Below are 18,942 nucleotides of genomic sequence, written 5' to 3' on the forward strand. Positions count from 1 at the left end.
AATTTACCGTTGAAATGGCTGGAGTTTTAAGATTTGGTGATGATTTGAGGTTGTGTGTTAGTTCTGGAGAAGTTCTTAGTTTATGAAACCTTGTGGGCTTCATAAAGAAGCAGAGGTGGAAAGTCAGACAGGGACTTCTTAGCACCAAACAAAACTAAAGTTTGTAAGAGTGCCATGTTTGTTTTCTTAGACTTTCTTTCCCCGAGGAAATACTCTTACCTACGAGAACGTTATGTCTTAGATCTCATGTAGGTATCCAGTTGAGTGCGTACGGGTGTCCTAGCTGCTGCCCCTGCTGTATGCTTGGGGTCAAGAGTTACGGGGTTTACATGGGAGAGAGAACATTTCCTTCTGTGAGGAAGGGACTGTGTCACTGTGCAGGGGGCAGAATGATTCACATTGCATAACCAGTCCAGAGGACGTGTGAGTGGGTGGTTCATTAAATGTCACCAGGGATCAGTGAGTTATAGCTATTTAATGATGAGGAAGTCAGCTCGGGACCTCAACTTTTAACTTTGAAGGAAGGTGGGGGCTTTGGCGGGTGAGGAGACCATGTCAGGACCCCTCACAGGTGTCATGAAGAAGGCATGTTCTGGGGGCCTGGAGTCTGGCTCATTGGGAGGTCTTATTTGAAGGGAATGTAATTATGGCAGCTATCAGCTTTAGTATGTATCTGGCATCTTTTTCTTTTCCTTTTTTTGTCTTTTTGAGACAGGGTCTCCCTATGCAGTTCAGGCTGGCATCAATCATCCTGCAACAACCATCCTGCCTCAGCCTCCTGAGTACAGGGATCACAGAATGTTGGGATAAAAAGGCTTTTCAGATGTTATTTTTTAATTATTAGAATTAATATCTCTGTGTTATAGGTGAGAAAACTGAGGCCCAGGGAAGTTAAGTAACTTACTGAGAACACACAGCATTAAGGGTAGATGTAAAATTTGAAATCAGAATCTCCCAGTTTATGGTGAGTACGTAATTCATTATATAAATTGAGACAGTTTAAGACCAAGAGAAAGTGCTGGTTATGGTTATGCCAGGACAGTAAGTATAGACCAGCACTGTCTGGACCAAGCAAGATGTGTGTTTGACCACTTTGAACTACAGAGCTTCTGTTCACTTTGATTTGAATTGCAAGGAAGGGTCGCAATATGAAAACCTTAAAGACAGCTGGTGGAGGCCACATGAGAAGGGCTGCAGATTGGTTTTAAAGGCCGCAGGTAAGGGGCTGCCATCTGTCTGTCCGTGCTATGTAGATTGGAATAGAATACCAGAGAGCTAAGAGGCCAGAGGACTCGTCAGTAGTTTCTTCAGCCTCTCGGAGTGCTGGGAGTACAGGCATGCACTCCTGCATCTGTCCAGCGCATTCCTTCTCCTCCCCATAGGAACGGCAGGCTTTCCATCCGTGGCCCACCGGCAGCCACAGAAGAGATCTTATGGAAGTTTCACTGCTTCCTGCTGTGGCCTTTGGGGTTGTGCTCCTTTTTCTTCCCGGCCTTTTGTTTTCCGACATTAAGGAACTTTCCCTAGGAGGGATTCAAAGTTGATAAGACCTCAAGATCCGACTGGATTCTGCATAGTTGTCCTGGGAGCCACCACACTCTGGTCAATCTCAGTGCCGTGGCCTTCAGCGCTGCTGCGAGGAACAGCGGCAAGACTTTGTGGAGATTCTGCTCACTGTGCTAGAGGCTCAGGAGTCTGGTGTTTGAATGCTTTTCTGGGAGAAAATGATTCTGTGTCCAAAAATATCCTGGGTCCTGATGGCCTGACCCGTCGGCCACGATGGCTCTGCTGCTGGCGACACAGCAAGGGAACCGTGGCTGGGGTCTGAGCTCATCCTAATGAGGCCTTACATGTGCCCTCATCCAAGCCTACACACACGCCTTTTGGCACAGGTCACTCATACTGTGCCAGAGCAAGGGCCTGGCACACACAAGTACACCCATTGCCTCACGGAGGAACAGGCAGTTGGAGCCATTAGGAAATTCAGAGCTTGTTGTAGTTGGTGATTCCCAGTATGCTGCGAGGTGTTCCTGATAGTAATAGGTTGGCACTTAGGCCCAGAGTGGTTGAGTTACCTGCCGAGGCCACACAGCTGTTAAATGGGGCTGGAATTCTGTACTGCCATCTTCATATGTGCTGTGGATAGCTGTCCTGGTCATATTTGCTGGGGCTGAAAAGATAGAGGAATCAGCTACAGCAGTAGCAGTCACCACAGCCACCACCACCAGGGTGTTTCCTTTGGGAAAAGCACAGTTCCAAGTATTTAGTGTGGATTATTCATGATGCTAATGATCACCCTGCAGGGTAGGTGCTGGTTCCTTAAAGAGGAAATCAAAGCCCCAAGGAATCAGGAAAATGGCCCAGGTATGTGTATAATCTATGTCCACAAAGGCACAAGGTCAGAGCTGGCATTGGAGGAAGTGAGATGAAAGTGAGCAGTTAAGACTCATAAATGAGGTGCAGGACAGAACAGGGCAGGTTATAATTCTTAGAGAGTCACAGTTAAATTATAGCTAAAAAGTTATCTGTCTTGCCATGCGTGGTGGTGCACTCCTGTAATCCCTGCACTCTGGAGGCTGAGTCTTTGTGACAGAACAGAATTGGGTTTAGTTGATTCACATTCTCATAGTTGTGTCATGGATATCGTGTGGTTTTCAGGACAGATCAAAAATGTGTTTCAAACCACATTCTTTCCCAGATCTGAGTAGCTTTTCCCGATGGAGAATACACACTGGAAGTGCTGTATGTGGGATTATGCTTCCCAGGAATGTTTTAGGGGAGCAATACACATGGGACCCACAAATGTGTTGGCAGTGATCGTTGCTTTGCGGGATACACAGGGGTGCTGCATTGCAAGGCTGCAGGGAGCAGCTTCTATGTAGGGGAGCAGCTTCCCTGCACCCCATCATCCCAGGGGTGTCTCGGCCCCTAATCCTATCCGAAAGGCATGCTTGGCTCCTGGAGACCAGGCAATGACTCAAGCACTTCATGACACAGCGGTGCCCGGCAGAGAGCTGAAAGGACCAGACTGGTCCCAGGTGTTTTCCCAGGAAGAGCTTCTTTTGTAGCAGCATTTCTGGTTCTTTATGAGGACAGTGAGTGCTGTCATTAATGCCCGTAGACATCTGTGTCCAGGGGAAGTGCTCGTGTCTCTTAAAGGTAGGCTGGTGGGAAGAGGTTGTAGCTTAGTGGCAGAGTGCTTGTCTGCCATGCTTGGGACCCTGGAGTATGACTCCAACATTGCAAAAAAGGAATAAAAGTTAAGGTAGACCTCTGCCTGCCCTTCCAAATTCCTGAGGCACAGGCTCTTGGTAGGTAACAACAACCTCACTTCAGAGGAGGTGCCTGCTGGTCCTAGACTATGGCTCAGGTTCTAGGGACCTCACATACTGGCTTCTCCAGTGCCAGGAGTAGGGGAAGGCTGGGCTTCTCCTAAATCCACAGTCCTCTCAATCCCTAACCCTAGAAAGATCTGGCAGCGCCTGTCAGTGTCCTGCAGAGGAACAGAGCCAATAAGAGACCCAGAGAGAGAGATATCTAAACAGAGAAGAGTTCTAAGTAGTGTCAGGCCCTGTGGGAGCTGGCAAGTCTGAAATCTGCAGGGCGGCTGAGGAGCCAGGCAGGAACTGATGCACAAGTCTTGAGGCAGAATTTCTTCTTCCTCGGAAACCTCAATTTTTCCTCTTAAAGCTTCTCAATTGACTGAATGAAGCCCATTTACATTACCAAGGGTAATGTTCTTCATTAAAAATCTACTGTTATGGCTTTTGTCTAGATGTCCCCCCCAAAGCCTCATGTGTTCATGCGTAGGGCTTTTTCACAGGCGGCTGGATCTAGAAGGTGTGACCGATTGGCAGTGCAGTGTGACTACTGAACCAGTGTAGTGGTTTGGCAGCACCCCAGTCCATAGCCTGTATACCATATGAGGGACGGGAAGGGATTTGGTCCCTCTCTTCCTTGTTGCTTTTGTTACTTGCTGCCCACCATAAACTGTTTCCCTCTGGGAAGCCACCTTGGCTTTGGAACTAGAAGTGGCCTGGAAGTGGCCATGAACAGGTCAATGGATAAAGAAAATGTGGTACATATAAACAGTGAAGTACTACTGAGTCATCAAGAAGGGTACATTTGAGTCATTTGTAGGATAATGGATGCACCTGGAGATCATAATGTGAGTGAAATAAATGAGACACTGACGGGTTTGTATATTTGTGAGTTTTTGCTTTTGTGTTTTGTTTTGTGTGGAGATTGAATCCAGGACCTTTTTTTACCAAGGTACACTCCTGGCCATTTTAAAGTTTTGTTTTTAGGTAGAATCTGAGTTGCCCAGGGTTGGTTAGAATTAGGGTTCAGGATTAGCCTCTGTCTCCCAGAGTGCTGGGATTACAGAGGTGTGTGCCACCATGCCCAGCTGTGTGCCTGAAAGCAAAATAAACTGTTTCAACAAGATTCCTGTCCCATTTTTCTTTTCCAGTTAATCTGTCAGCTGTCAGAACTGATCACATTTAGCATGCTGATTCAATGTAGATTGAAACATATGTGCTACAGGGTGGCTCCTTAAAATTTTTTTCTCGATAAAAGATAAAGTGGGTCAAGCTCTGCAAATAACTAGAATATTCCTGAATTTGTTTAAAGTAATGAGATCTTTAACTGTCAAGGGAAGAGACATTTTCATTTCAGAATTCTGAATCTGGAAATTTTAAAGCATGAAAGCAACATCTTGCAAGCTCAGACCAATGAGGAAGACAAGGCCAAATTACAGAGTTATCTCTGCTAGGGGCCTTCCCCAAGGAAGTCTGGAGAAAGTTCTGGTGATCTTGTAACTGTGTAAATGTTTCTGTTTTTCCCTGTATCTTGATTTTAATCTGTGTTGTCCCTTAGAAGAAGCAGCTTGGGCCTGATAGCTGGTGCACCCAAGCCATCCCAAGGGCTGTTTTAAGACGTGGTATCATAACCTTTAGCCGAGTTAACCTTGTCCCCTATTTGTCCCAGAGGCCCCGGTTATCTAAGAGCGTATTCTTTGCAAGTTTTGGCAGGAGAGACATGCTTGAAATCAGTGGTTTGAATTTGTTATGAACATGTATTTTGTTGGTTAGGAAAATCCGTAGGTAGTAAAACTGTTTAAGGCTCACAGAAGTATGTCAGGCCCTCAGGGGAATACTACAGTTGCAGGGCAGATACTAAAGCATGGTACCTGGGTGGATGAGAGGCCTCTGGAAGAGGGCTTTATGCAAGCTGTGCTGCATTTCATGTGAAAGTGATTTTTATGGGTTTAAACGCCTTGTCATGCATTCTCTTTTATGAGGACCAGAATTCAGACCTTCCTCCTTGAATGGAGGTTTTTTCCTTTTGTTGCAGTGATTTTTTTAAAAATAGTTTCTCACTAAATCACTAAGTTACCCAGACTGGGCTCAAACTTATGATCCGCCTGCCTCAGCATGTAACTTTTGAAATCTTAGTTTACATTGGTGCCACTCTCCTGGTGCTGCTGTGTCTGTCTGTGTGTACCTGGTCACATATACTCTCTCCTGAGAAAAATGAGCTTTTGCTCATTCTTTGCTTGGTCAGAGCTGGCAGGATGGACCACAGGTGCAGGAGGAGTCTTTGTGTGTTTCCTGTTGCTAATTAAACAAAGCCACAGGCAGGGTAGGTTAGAGAGAAGTTACTTCCGCTAGCGTTCTAGCCCGAGGACGGGCACTCAGCCGGTGTCGCCTTCTGTCTGACAGAGCTTGGAGCGGGTCAGGCTGCCCCACGGTGAGAAACAAAACACGCATGAGACCTAGCCGATCCGGCCTGCAGAGCAGACCCACTTTCTTGCTCTGTGATTTTTATGTTTATTTGTATGTGTTTATAGAACATGATGGTAATATTCCTCATGAGAAGTTGTACATGTACATAAAACATCTTAATTCTTTATTCATCTGTTTCTTCTCCTTTCTCTGCCTCCCCTCCTCTTTTGCAAAAAATCTGTCTCACAGTTTCCTATTATCTGTCTTTTATCTTACTCTGTATTTTGGGCTTCTCATATAAGAGAAACTACGCACTAGTTAAGCTTATGTGTCTGACTTACTTCATTTCACGTAATGGTCTCAAGGTGTGTGTGTTTCCTATTAATGACTCTAGGTTAGGCATCTTTGTGGCACAGTAGTGCTCCATTGAATACCACATTTTTTTTGTCCATTAGTTTGCTGAAGGGCACATAGGCTGCATTGAGGCTCAGTTGTTATGAATTTTGCTGATAGAAACATGAGTGTGCATGTATCACTGTGACACAATGTCTTTGACTCTTTGGGGGACATGCCTAAAATGGGAATAGATGGATCAAGTAGGATTTCTAGTTTTTTGTTTTTTTTTGTTTTTTTTTTTTTTGCACAATCTCCACCCTGATTTCCATAATGGTGGCACCTGTTCACATTCTTACCAACTATATAGAACAGTTCCTTTTTCCCTGCAGCCTTTCCAGCATTTTTTATGATTTGATTGCTTGATGGTGGCCATTCTTCCTGATGTAAGCTGTGATCTCAGTGTTGTTTCATTTGGATTTCTCTAGTGATCAGAAATGTTGAGCATTTTTTAGAGTATTTATTTGTCACTTGGACTTCAGCCGAGAAGTGTCTATTCAGTTGAGTTGCCCATTTTTTGATTGAGTCTTTTATTTGAGGGGGGTGTTTAACTTTTTTGAGTTCTTTATATATTCTAGATATTTGTCACTTGTCTGAAGAATGGCTGGCACATTTTTTTTTCCTATTCTGTGTCTTAACTCTGTCGATTGTTCCCTTTACCATGCAGGAAGCTTTTTAATTTGATGTGATCTCATTTGTTGATTCTTGATGTTATTTCTTGTGCAATTTGGGTTCTGTTCAGAAAGTCTCATCCATGTCTACATCCATATCTAGGTTACTTTTCTCATTGCTGAGACAAAATACCCAGCACTCAAAGTTACAGGAGGAACTTTTTATTGTGGCTCACAGTTTGTAGAGCTTTCAGTACATAGTCAGCTGGATCCCAAGCAGGGAGGCAAGACAGGGGCAAAACAGAGGAGAAACAGTCATGACGTGGCGGAGCAGGTGGAAGGCAGCAAAGCATCGGAGTATTGAGCAGCAATTCCCCTGCTTTTTATCACTTCCAGGCTACCCTCTTTTTGGGTGATGCCATCCACACCCAAGGTGGGTCTTCCCATCACACACCCCCAGAGCTGTGCTGGACTAGTTTAGTAATCATGTTCCTATAATCCCAGCATCACACACTCTAGATCCAACCACCTCGGAAAAGCCCCACCTATGACCGCATGAAGCATCAGGGCGGCATCTAGATACAAGCCGTAACAACCTATGACTTTAAGAGTATTATCTGTTTTCTCCTCCAGCCCATTAGTTATTTTTGTTTCGACATTGAAACCTTTGATTCATTTTGATTTTAGTTTAGTACATGGTGAGAGGTATGGATCTAGTCAGTCTTCTGCATGTAGATAACAAGTTTTCCTAGAACCATTTATTTATTTTATTATTTTTATTTTTGTGGTACTGGGACTTGAACTCCCAATCTTGTGCTTGTCAGGCACTGAGCTGTATCCCCAGCCCCTAGAACTATTTATTATGTTTTGCTCTTTTTATCAAAGATCTTATAGGGTTACTTATTCTAAATTAAACTTGAATATTATTTTATTCTATTTGTAAACTAATAGTAAAAATATGAACAAGTTCTTTCACTTTGATCAGTGGTGATTTAACACACAGAATCAGCTCCAGTCCTTAGCAAGGAGCTGTGTGGGGGACCCCTGAACCCCGTGTGTTTAAGGCAGTTTCACTAAAGGCAGAAGAGAGGCTCTGTGGCCTCTCCACAGAGGGATCCTTAGCTCTGCTTATGCTCACATTTCCAGACAACCATAAAATCCCAAGAACGCTGGTGTCGAGATTGCATCTGTAGAATCTTCCCTAGAGCACTTAAGTTCAACCTGAGTTTGATACATCAGCTGCACGTAATGGAGTTTTAAAGTTCTGTCTTCATTTTACGGAGAAACATTACTAAGGTGGAATTTCATAAGGACCAGCTTGAGCCAGAACCTACAGATTTGTTCAAAGAAGCCAGTTGGAGCAGAAGCATCTCAGTCAAAGATGGTGATGGGTAGGGGTAGTGCAGAGGTAGCTTGGGCCGTTCTAGGAACCCCAGGATCTTGGAAGGACTGGGGAGAGGTGGGGATTGTCAAGCAGGAAGTGTGTGCTGGAGCTCAGGAGCCCATGTCACTGTGGTTGCTCTGTGTTGTCTGATATGTGTTTATCTGCACAGTCAAGTGTAGTGAGGAGTGTCATATAACCAAAGAGGAGACTTTAGCCACTGCCCTTCTTTGGTCTGGGTGTGTAAGAGAGATAGACAAGGCCCTGAGTTCTAGAACTGTAGATTTGGCTCCTGTTCCCTTCAGCCCCCAGCTAGAGGGTCGCAGTCAGAGCTGAACCTTCTCAGAGACAGCCGCTGCTCTTGCCTTCCACGCATGCACTGCAGTAAAACACACTCAAAGCGTGGCTCCTGCAATGTCCCAAGGCCTTTGTGGAACCATTCTTACTAGCTGACTTCATTCTCTTATCTGTTCCTGCAGGTTGTGACAGTGGCTTCAGACCAGCATCCTGCAGCTCCAGCCCTCCCAGGGTGGGAGACTGTGTGTATCCTGGGCAGCCAGGGCTGGGGGCAGTCTCACTGGCTGATGCTAGATCAGGCACCATGGTGGGAGGGTGGGTTGTTCCAATTGGGTCCGTCCCGGGTCTCACATCTTGTGGATTTCCAGTCCCAGTAACTCGTGAAAATTGTTCAGGTTCCCAAAGATGTTTTGTTCCTATCTACCTACATTTATCCTATCTGAAATTAAAATGGAGAACTTTCAAACTTTTGTATTTTACTCATTTAAAAGTAATGACAGTAACCCTTTTCTACAGAAGACATCATTTTATTAGAAATAACTCCCTGTTTAAAAGTAGAGAGAAGATGGCATTGGTAGCTCTCTTTTACTGATCTCTTTGACGTCTGGCTTAGTGCAAGTCAGCTGGATACTTGTATCAACATCTGAATTCAATCTGCTGGGTGGATGATGTGGGTGAAAGTCTGATGTGAACATCTGATTTCGCAGAGACGCAGGATTGTAAAAAAGGAGTATCGTAGTCATCTCTTCAGATAATCGTGGACCTATTTCTTTAACACTACACTGAAACTGCCACTACTCTTTTTGCAGGCTATTTTCTTTCCTTTTGTTGCCCAAGGCCTTAGGCAGGTGACACAAGTCACTGCTCTACACCCCTAGCCCTTTCCAGGCTATTTCAACATGGAAACTGGAATATGAATACATCTTCTCTCTGATACATTAAACCTATTCATCTGCCTCCCACTTTGCATAGATTTTTTTTCCCCTAGAGAGAATCTTGCATTAATTACCCGGAAAATACTGATTCACTGAGCTTTTCCGATCATCCAGATGTGGACATACCTCATTTTACAGGATCAAGATTACCTTAATGTCCCTACTGCTCACATCACACAAGTTGAAATGTTGAAATGCTCTCAACTTCATGGTGATGGATGTAAAATTTGTGAAATCCTGATTTTTGCTAGAAGCTCAATGTTTTAATTGGCTGTCAGTGGCTTTCTTAAACTTATAGCCTCAACTTTCTTCCTTTTTAAGAAAATATCTCTGGATACCCAAGTCTGACTAAGCATGCTTTTTTTTTTTATCACTTAGTCTTTCTTTCAAAGAAAAAATGTTGCACCATGAGAAATCTGGCTGGTGCATCTCACAGCTAAACCCCAGTACAAGTGCTCTGTCCTGAGCCAGGGAGCTACTGGACCTAGGTGTGTGTGTAAGCATAAACACTCCATGCATGGTTCCGTTTTCTGGTACAGAATAATTAAAAGACTTGGACTTCCCGGTTAAGGTAGAATGCCAATGATGTTTGATGCTTGATCAGGAATATTCTTAGTGTACTTGACTCTCATTTAATGTGAACACGTGTTAGTAAAGAATATCATGAGTATTGGCCGCTGCCTTGATTCATACTAAGTCAGGAGCAGTCACCTACCACTGCCTCTGCACCCCGGTGCAGTGTCAGCACCGTGAAAGGCAGACGGCATCTTTTCTTTCAACCCTATTGACATCCTGAGGGACCCTGGAAATCCCCAAAGTTTATTGGCCACGTGTGGATACCTCTAGCTCAGACTCAGTTCTTACCTTACTCAATTTTCTTGGCCTTCGAAGGTGCATTGGGCCACTCCTCCACTGAAATTCAGTGTTTTTGTTTAGTTTGGTGCCTGGTTTGGTTCTTGTTTAGTGCATGTTTGTAATGCGGCCTAGTGATGTTCATTTGGGGAACTGCGATCTGTGTATGGTGAATCTTTCATCTGGTCCCCCTTTACTCCATCCTACTCCCTTTCTGCCCCCCTCCTGCTAATCACCTGTTCCATGTCAAGTCTACCTTCCAGTTTCCTGTCCTCTTTTCTTCATTTTATTCATTTATCATGATTCAGGTTTTTCAACTAAGAAAAAGCCTGTCATATTTAACTTTCTGAATCTGATTGTTTTACGTAGCAAGGTGGTCTGGAGTTGTATCCATTTTCTTGCAAATTACAAGATTTTATCTTTTATGACTCAGTAATATTTCACTGTGTATAAATAACACATTTTCTTTTATCTACTCACCTGCTGACAGTTGTGTAGAAAGTTTCCAAATCTTAGCCATTGTTAATTGTACCTTTATATACAGGGACATGGATGTGTCACTGCAGTTCCATGTCTTTATTCTTCTGGGATATACCCAAGAGGAATGGAGCTGGGTCAAATGGCATTTCTATTTTTAGTGTTTTGAGGACTTTTCATACTGATTGTTTTTTTAAAGACAAGAAAAATTGAATAGGTACTGTACTTCCAAAATAATGGTCTCTCACCCCACACATGTGTATTATTCTGTAATCTATGTGCTTTAAATTCCTTCATTTAGTAATAACAACAGTATCCACCTAGTCTCAGTGTAATGCTTCACTTATGGTGCTATTTCACTTAATCCTATGTGATCCTTTGAACCCAAGGACCACACCCCATTTTGCAGATGTGGGTGCTTGTGGTGGTTAATTATTCACTTAAGATTAGATGAGGGGTGGATCTTGAACTTCTTTCTAACTCTGCATGGGATAAAAATCCCAGGTCACAACGTACTGTGAACATGAGTATATAACTATCTTAATAAATAGATGACTGTTGATCTTTTTTAAAAAATCAACAGTCAAACAATTCAGCTAGTGATGTCCTAACAGAAGTCTGATGCATGGGGCAGAACGAAGCTAGGCTGAGTGGCTGCAGGGCTGGGTTGAAGGTGTGGGTGGCAGCTCCTTGGGAACTGTGGAGGAAATGGCCCAGTTCCCAGGGTTCCTACCAGGTATAAAAGTCACATGTCCTTGCTGCAAAATCCTTAAACATCTGCTCAGGTCTCCACTGGGTACTGGAAGGAAGCTGTTTTCCAGAAAGCCCTACTGGGAGTGGCTTGCTTTGTTTTCCAGCACATAGTTTGAACTTCCTGGTTTCACAAAAGGATGCACCCGTGCTGCCCATACCCGCAGCCAGGGGACACAGTCAGAACCTTGCCCAGTGTGGGGCAGGAGCTGGGCTGAGGAAGGGGCCTGGACCGCCCCGCCTGTCTGCAACCCCTCTGTCCAGACCTGTGTAAGAATTTGAAAATGCCCCAAATGAACGTGTATGGAAAAATCAAAGTTTGCGTATCAATTCCGGGTTTTCGCGTACTTCGTAGGAGAGAGGGGTTTTCCATGTGGAGATATTTTTGTTGTTGGTTTTTGCAGTACTAGGGATTCGATTTAAGGCTTCCGCTCTGAGCTGCAGCCCCAGCACAAACCCTTCTTTTTCCTTCAAGTTTTTTTGGTCTTTTTGAGACAGTCTCACTATATCGTACAGGCTGCCCTCAGACACTCAGCAATCTTTCTGCTTCAGCCTCCCAGTTGCAGGCATGCACCATCACACCAGGCTTTCTTCAAGGTTTTGAAATGGAGTCTGACTAAGTTGCTAAGCACATTACCTGAGTTGAGCTCCAACTTGTGACTTTCTTGCTTCAGACTTCACCAGTGCTGAGGTCACAGGTATTAAAAATTCTTGAATCAGGTTAATTTTAAGATTCATTCATAAAAGTTATGCAAATGTGGACTTAACACATAAATTGTATTTGTGATTCTGAGTAAGATTAGCAATTTTAACATACAATAATGTTTTATGGTTATTAATGAGCTGCCTTTGGTTTGCTGGTAGATATTAAAGTGTATTGTGAGAAATTATGAACTCTTTAAAATGGGCACATTCACAAAAATGAAAATATTTGTTCTCCTTTGCTTTCAGCCAGAGGCTCATTAATCTAATTATCTACCAATGTACAGGAAATAGAAATACAATTATAAGAATGCTGTATATGTGGGACTGGGGATTTAGCTCACTGGCATAAGCCCCTGCTTAGTAAGCGTGAGGTTGTGAGTTCAATCCCCAGTACAAAAAAAAAGAGAATACTGTATATGTACCATAATTTGCAAGCACATAGCTGCCTCTTTTTTCTAAGTATGTATTTTATATTTTGCCTGAAAGAATAACTTTGCTGTTTTGCTTTTCCCCCTAGATATTGTCAGAAAGATCATACAGAAGAACTTTGAGCCCTCAGCTGATTTCAACAAGGTAACTTTTTTGTTATTAAAAGTAATGAGAAGAAAAATTTTGACTGACTTGAAAATAAACCTCTTAAGCAATGATTACTTAATCTTTAATAGACTTTAATAGACTTTTTCGATTAAGGATTTTTGTGGCGTATTGAAACACTTCATAGATTCCATTTGAAGGCTTTCAAAAGGATCACTGAAGAAAATCTTGTATGTTACTCAGAAATTAACATTTGCCCCAAAGAAATATTCTTTTTTTTTTAGCTAAAGGATAAGTCTTGAGGTCCGAAGTCCTTAGAAACCGTGTGCGTTATCTTGGAAGATGCTGTACTAAAAAGCGGCTTCAAGGTTGAGCAGCATTTTCTGAGGCTGCTGTGTGTGCTCCTGGCTGCTGTCAGATGGGAACTGGGGACAGGCAGGTGGACCTTGCTCCGAAACAGGGACAGGACCTGAGGGTTCAAAGACGGGAAAGAGAGTGGGAGCAGATCCATCAGTGAGTGACACACAGAGGAATAGAGAAAAGTAGCTCGTTCTAACCAGAAGCTCTTCGGGGGAAGAGGCTTTGCAGGTCCGTGCAGAAAGGATCAGAGGGTCCGGGCAGGTGGAAAGCAGCTCTGTTTGTACCCCTGGCTGGGTACCGTGCGAGTAGAGCATTTCGGTGTGAGAGTGAGCGGGCCTGCTGGCAGAGGGAGACATGATATGGTACCTCGAGAGCCTTTGCAGGAGCCCAGTGTGCCTCTGCTTAAGGTGCCAGGTGCTGCCTGTCCACTCTGTTCACCTTCACCCCTGGCCAGAAGAATGTCCTTGCAATGTTGATTGTGGTGCCTGTGTAGGCTGCCCGGGGAACACAGCCAAATAAGTGTTGCATTGAATGCAGAACAAAAACAACAAGTTCAGTCTCCTTGTCATGGTCTTGGTTCTCAGTGCACTGTTCTTTCCTCTTCTCCTGTGATGGTTGCTGTCCAGGGGCAGTAGGCAGAGGTATAGGTGGACATTCTCTCTACTGGCCAGCACAGGGGGAAGTTAACTTTTTGCCCAATGGATAATGACTTCAGGCACTGCAGTTAGATGTTATATTTGCAAATGGCCTCACTGTATTCTTAATTTGCAACAAAAACAATAGTCCAGAGAAAAGTGAATGTAGAAGCCAAGGTGGAAATCCTGCCTGAAAGCCACTGACGTCCAGCAGCAACGGTGACTGAGGGTAGATGACACTTTGGAGAGCTCACGTCCTTCCCCAGGACTTGGATGGTGTTTGTATCCTTCCCCTGCTCCTGGCTTCATTTGTATCCTCCAGATAATTGCTCATGTTGGTCTGTATCACTTGGCGGAATCAAATGACCATTGCCTTTATGTTAGTCTTTAAAAGTAACTTACTATTTGTAGCTAATAACCTGTATGCCGCCTAGTTCTTCAAGGGAATGAGTGGAAACTGGGGACAGTACTTCAGTTGGATTCAGGCCTTGAAGGATGACATCCTGACACCTCCTCCACACCTCCCCAGTGATCTAAGGAACCCAGTGAGCATGAGGCAGGGCTCTGCCAACACTGTCCCAGGCTGAGTTGTTAGCTGGACAGCTCCTGTTGTCCTGGATGTGCCACTAGCTTTGGAGCGCACCCGTGTGCTTACCCCTGGGTAAGAACCACTGGGGTGCAGGTGAAGTGGAGAGAGGATACAGCTGTATCCCACCCCAGCTAGGTATGGAATCAGATCACACTTTCTACAGCTATCCAAGGAGAAAGGGTTTAGTTGGGCAAAAGCTGAGCTTTTTGATGGAATTTAGTCTGAGAGATTCTGGGTGTGATAGGTTGGGTCCCCTCCAACCCTAACCCTGACTCAAGGACTGAAGGGCAAGTTCTCTTTTGGGGTACACTGGCTCAGAAGTGGGGAAGGGAGGGACCGCCTATTCAAGGGGTTCCCAGTACCTCAGTGGCTGCAGGATGTGACAGCTGCATTATGCAGATGAGCCATGAGAAACTGCCAGGCACTGACCTCAGCTTATCGCACAGGGAGGGAGAGAGCCAAGGTATCTACACCCCAGGACCCCAGAGATACTGGTTAGGGTGCTGGGGAATCGGGGACAGTGCTCATTTCCAAGTCCTCCCCATGGATGTGGAGGAAGCCTTTCACAGATGCTGGCTAGTTAATCTGAGGCAATGTAAGAGATAGATAAGGGCCCCGGCCTGGGCAGCAGCACCAGTGTCTTCACAGTGGCCTCTGCCCTGTCAGCACAGTCACACAGGTAAGGTCTGTCCAGTGGGGTGTCCTGGGATGAAGTCTCCCCACCTTCCCTTGCACTGGATCCGAATTTGATTAAGTTCTCATCCAGTTTGACTTACAATCAGAATCATGGAGAGATTGAAGTTTGTGAGCCGAGGTACAACTATACTTTGAAGTCCTTTCTTTTCCCTGAATATTTTTTTTGAGATTTTCTCTCTTTTGCTTAATGCAGTATATTTTACTAGTTGGTATTTCTGGAGTTCCCATTAGGAGCAATGCGTGGTGAGGGTGTACCATGTCATAGCATGGCTTTCCTTTTAAGAGCACACTGTTGGTGGAGGAGAGGCCAAGCCCAAGACATGTGTATACACGTTACAGGCTGAGTCGTGTCCAAAACTCTGAGTCCTCACCTCCAGTAACTACGAATGTTACTGCATTTGGACACAGGATTTTAGAAGAGGTTGTGAATGAGGTCATTAGAGTGGGCCTTCACCCACCGTGACTGTTGTCTTTCTAAGAAGGAGTAGTGAAGACACAGACAGTTACACAGGAGAGACCTTTGAAGGGACAGCGAGGAGGTGGCCACCGATAAGCCAAGGAGGGTGGCTGCAGAGGAAACCAGCTTAGCCCACAGCCACCAGCCTATGGTACCGTCCCATGGCAGCCTGATGGGGCTGAGACAGCGGGGCCATGGGAATGCAGGACTGAAAGAAGTGTGCACCATGCATGCGGAGTGTCCTTGCTCTCTGAAAAGATTCCACCATGGACCTGGTGTTTCAACTAGACTTAAAGGCAAGTAAGGCAAATGAGAGGTGAAGCCTTACCTCCACCGCAAACCTAGGCTCCAACCAAGATGCTGCTCACCTGCTTCACATAGCACAGTCCCAAACCGTTTCATCTTCAGTGTGACGGGAAGAGCTGCCATTGCTTCTCTGCATGTGCAGGCACTAGGTTAGAACCTCTGCACGTTCCTAATCCTCACAAGGTCACATCTCCAAGGAGGAGGTGCTGCTGCTACAGCAGATGCAAGAAAATCCTGTGCTCAGAGAAGCCAGGGCCCTTCCCTGAGGTCACCTAGGGGCCAAATGATAAACCCAGACCAGTCTAACTCCAAAGCCACTAACACCACCCTAAGTCTCGAATGTGAGGCTTATTCCAGCCCACTGAGCATCATCCTGAAATGAGTAATTCGGAAGAAACTGCTTTAGCTGTCTGCAGAGCATTGCAGCCTCGGAGGTATAAAATTTACATAGTAACCACAAAGAAGTACAGTGAGTAATTACCTCTGGGCAAAAGTGGTTGCGTTCTAAGTTTCCCTCCACTCCAGCGTGACTAAACCATCCGTTTGCTAAGGATGGAGTGTAGAGCATGATGCTCCACACAGTGGCTCATGCAGGCATGTTTATCCCTAACCTGTGATTTCAGAGAACCTGTGCTAGATTCCAGAGTCTGGACAAGGTAACCTTGGGTGGAGGCCAGACCAGGAAGGGACTAACACTTGGCATTAAGGGACTAAGAGGAAAAATGAGGAACAGACAGGTGAAGCAACAGAGATGCGAGAAATGACTCTAATAATCCTACTTTTCTCAAGCAGGAAACATAGCTGTACCATTTGCTTAGCACATGCTGGATTCTAAGCATCTTTCCACAAAACTGGCACATGATAATCCTCACAGGGAGGCTGTATCTCCACCAGAGGTTTTGAGCCAGAGGTCACAAGGACAGCTCACTGGTATTCCCCAATCTATTATCCTCTGAGTGACAGGTCATTGGCTGATGATACAATAGTGAGCCATGCCATACCCAGCCCATGCCACAGAATATGGGGGTGAACCACTTCCCAGATTCTCTGCATTCTGGCTCGATATACAAGAGACAACAACAGAATGTCACCCAGCTCACACGGTCCTGCAGAGAAAGTCTTGCAGCCTAACCCTGTCAAGTAGTGGCTGCTCGATTAAATAAAAGTACAGTACATTATTCCTACCATCAGAGTGCCAGGTTTGGGGCAACTCAGGTAGGCTGTACTTAAAGTTTTGTGCCATCAATAGTCCATAAATATAACTCACATTTTCAGGGAGGCAGCTCACTCATGCCCTCCACCACTGCCTTGGTCATTCAGCTGATCTCTGCCAGTAGAACCATGCATTTGCTTGTCATGGGTCCCTGGATTCATTTCCACCGGGTCGTCATTTATCTCTACTCTTCCTCTTGGTTCACTGTCCTAGATTAACTGGGTTGTCGCTTCCTTATTATTCTATATCTCAGTTATTCTCTTTCTTCATACTTCCGCTGGAAGTGGGTACAAGCTTGGGACCTGTCCCTGCTGCTTTCAGTGCCCATACCAGCTCCAACAGCTTTTGGCTACCAATTCAGTACTAATGCAAGGTCAGGTCGTCAGGCAAGGTGTCTGGTGACTGTGGATCCCATCTGCCTGTCTGTGAGAGCTCCCTGCTTCCTCCCCACACAGGAAGAGGAAACACACTGCCCATAGGGATGCACACTACCCTTCGTGCAGGAGGAAAATGCATTCTAGAGGCCCCAGAGGCCACAGAGAGATGGCACAGTGCAAGACAGGAGTCATCACCCATGGTTAATTGTTGCTGAGGGTTGAAGATGAGGGTAACTCACCGCGAGTGTGCCACACAAGGACATTTTAAACCAGCCATAAAAACAATAGCAATTCTCTCCTTCAAAAATCACAATCGTATTAATTGAACCAGTTAACTTTAAGGAAGACTCATTGCATCTGCTTTGCTTTTCTCATTTTGCTGTGGGTTGATGCCTACCATCACTGACCAGGTCTCCCCCCTCCCCCGCCCTGTCACTGATTGCTGCTCAGGAATCCTTGGTGTGAGATCACAGCTGTCACTCCTTTAGTACCTTAATTTATTGGGTTGCATGCCAATCCTGTGGTCCTGTGCTGAATGCTTTGGAGGGAATGGTGAGGTAGTTGTGGGTCTTGGTGTTCCTGGTGTGATGAGGTACAGGAGATGGGAACAGGACAAATGCTGTCAAAGTGCAGGGCTCCCTTGTAGGAAGCAGGAGGGATGGGCAGCACCTGGACTTCCTGGAGGAGGCGCCACCTGCACTGGCCCTTGAGTTTCATTAGCGGTGGGATTGTGTTCTGGGTGAGGAGGCCTTGTGGAGGAGCCCAGAGTAAGGAGGGGACATTTCATAGGATGACAACAAATACCTTTAGAATAGCCAGGAAGAATGGGGGCATGAAGCCCAGCTCAGGCAACAGAGAAACACACTGCGACACTGGCATTTCCAAAACATTGGAAATCCATGGGATACTATGAAGCATGGAACCCACACCATCAGATTTCACTGTGGAGGTGACACTGGAAGACCTTACCTTTGGCTGAGGGGCCCTAGGCAGCTCTTAGTCTCTGTTATAAATAGATCCCAGGGTTAGAGTGTGAAACACTTGGAACTTGCTCTGTAATTCTCCTTCCCATGTCTGACCAGTGAGCTAAGAACCTTTCTAAAATCAAACGCAAACTCCAGCACTGGACTCTGCTCCCAGCCCTGTTTCCTGATGCATGTTCGAGGGCGGGCCCCCTTCCCCACGTCAGCCTTTCTGGGGCCTGTGTTCTCTGTGTGGGGTGGTAATGCTCTTGATTGTGGTTTCTTACTCATGTGAATTTTTCTGTTTTCTTGGTGCACGCTGCCTCTGCCTCACACAAACTCCTCAACTGCTTTGACTTCCACAGCCAGAAAATGTAGTCTTGGCTTTGAAGGTAAAGCTTGTGTCTGCTGTCTGTTCTTTGTCTTCAGCCGGTTAGTGACGTCACCTTTGTCACCTTGTTCTTCTCTGTGTTAGTTTTTTAAGTTATCTGTTTCGTTTTTGTTCCTGTCATCATCTTTAATTCTCTCTTGGCCGTATCCTCAACATAACCTATAAAATTCTCCAAGATCTTGATGTTATCAAAAAGTAGATTTTATACAACCGGATCTCAGGAAGACTTTAGCCTTCAAGCCAACTCTTACAATGCTGCTTTCTTGTTCCTGAGGTCATGTGATGCTTAGAAGGT

At 45.1% G+C, this 18,942-nt stretch overlaps 1 protein-coding gene across 8 annotated transcripts in view; it reads left to right on the top strand.

The window, feature by feature from the left end:
- Prom1 (prominin 1) overlaps window positions 1-18,942 on the top strand; it is an 89,983-nt gene that overhangs the window by 21,100 nt on the left and 49,941 nt on the right. For 7 of the 8 annotated variants that reach the window (XM_063230130.1, XM_063230132.1, XM_063230131.1 and 4 more), the window contains 2 exons: window positions 12,645-12,700; window positions 18,622-18,648. In XM_063230130.1, coding sequence (XP_063086200.1) covers window positions 12,645-12,700; window positions 18,622-18,648 — 83 coding nt within the window. The remainder of the gene's footprint in view (window positions 1-12,644; window positions 12,701-18,621; window positions 18,649-18,942) is intronic. The other variant, XM_063230134.1, reaches the window with a different exon arrangement.

This window comes from Cavia porcellus, unplaced genomic scaffold (genome assembly GCF_034190915.1).
Source record: "Cavia porcellus strain 051 isolate PalLab524CR breed Dunkin Hartley unplaced genomic scaffold, mCavPor4.1 scaffold_18, whole genome shotgun sequence".
Taxonomy (NCBI): Eukaryota; Metazoa; Chordata; class Mammalia; order Rodentia; family Caviidae; genus Cavia; species Cavia porcellus.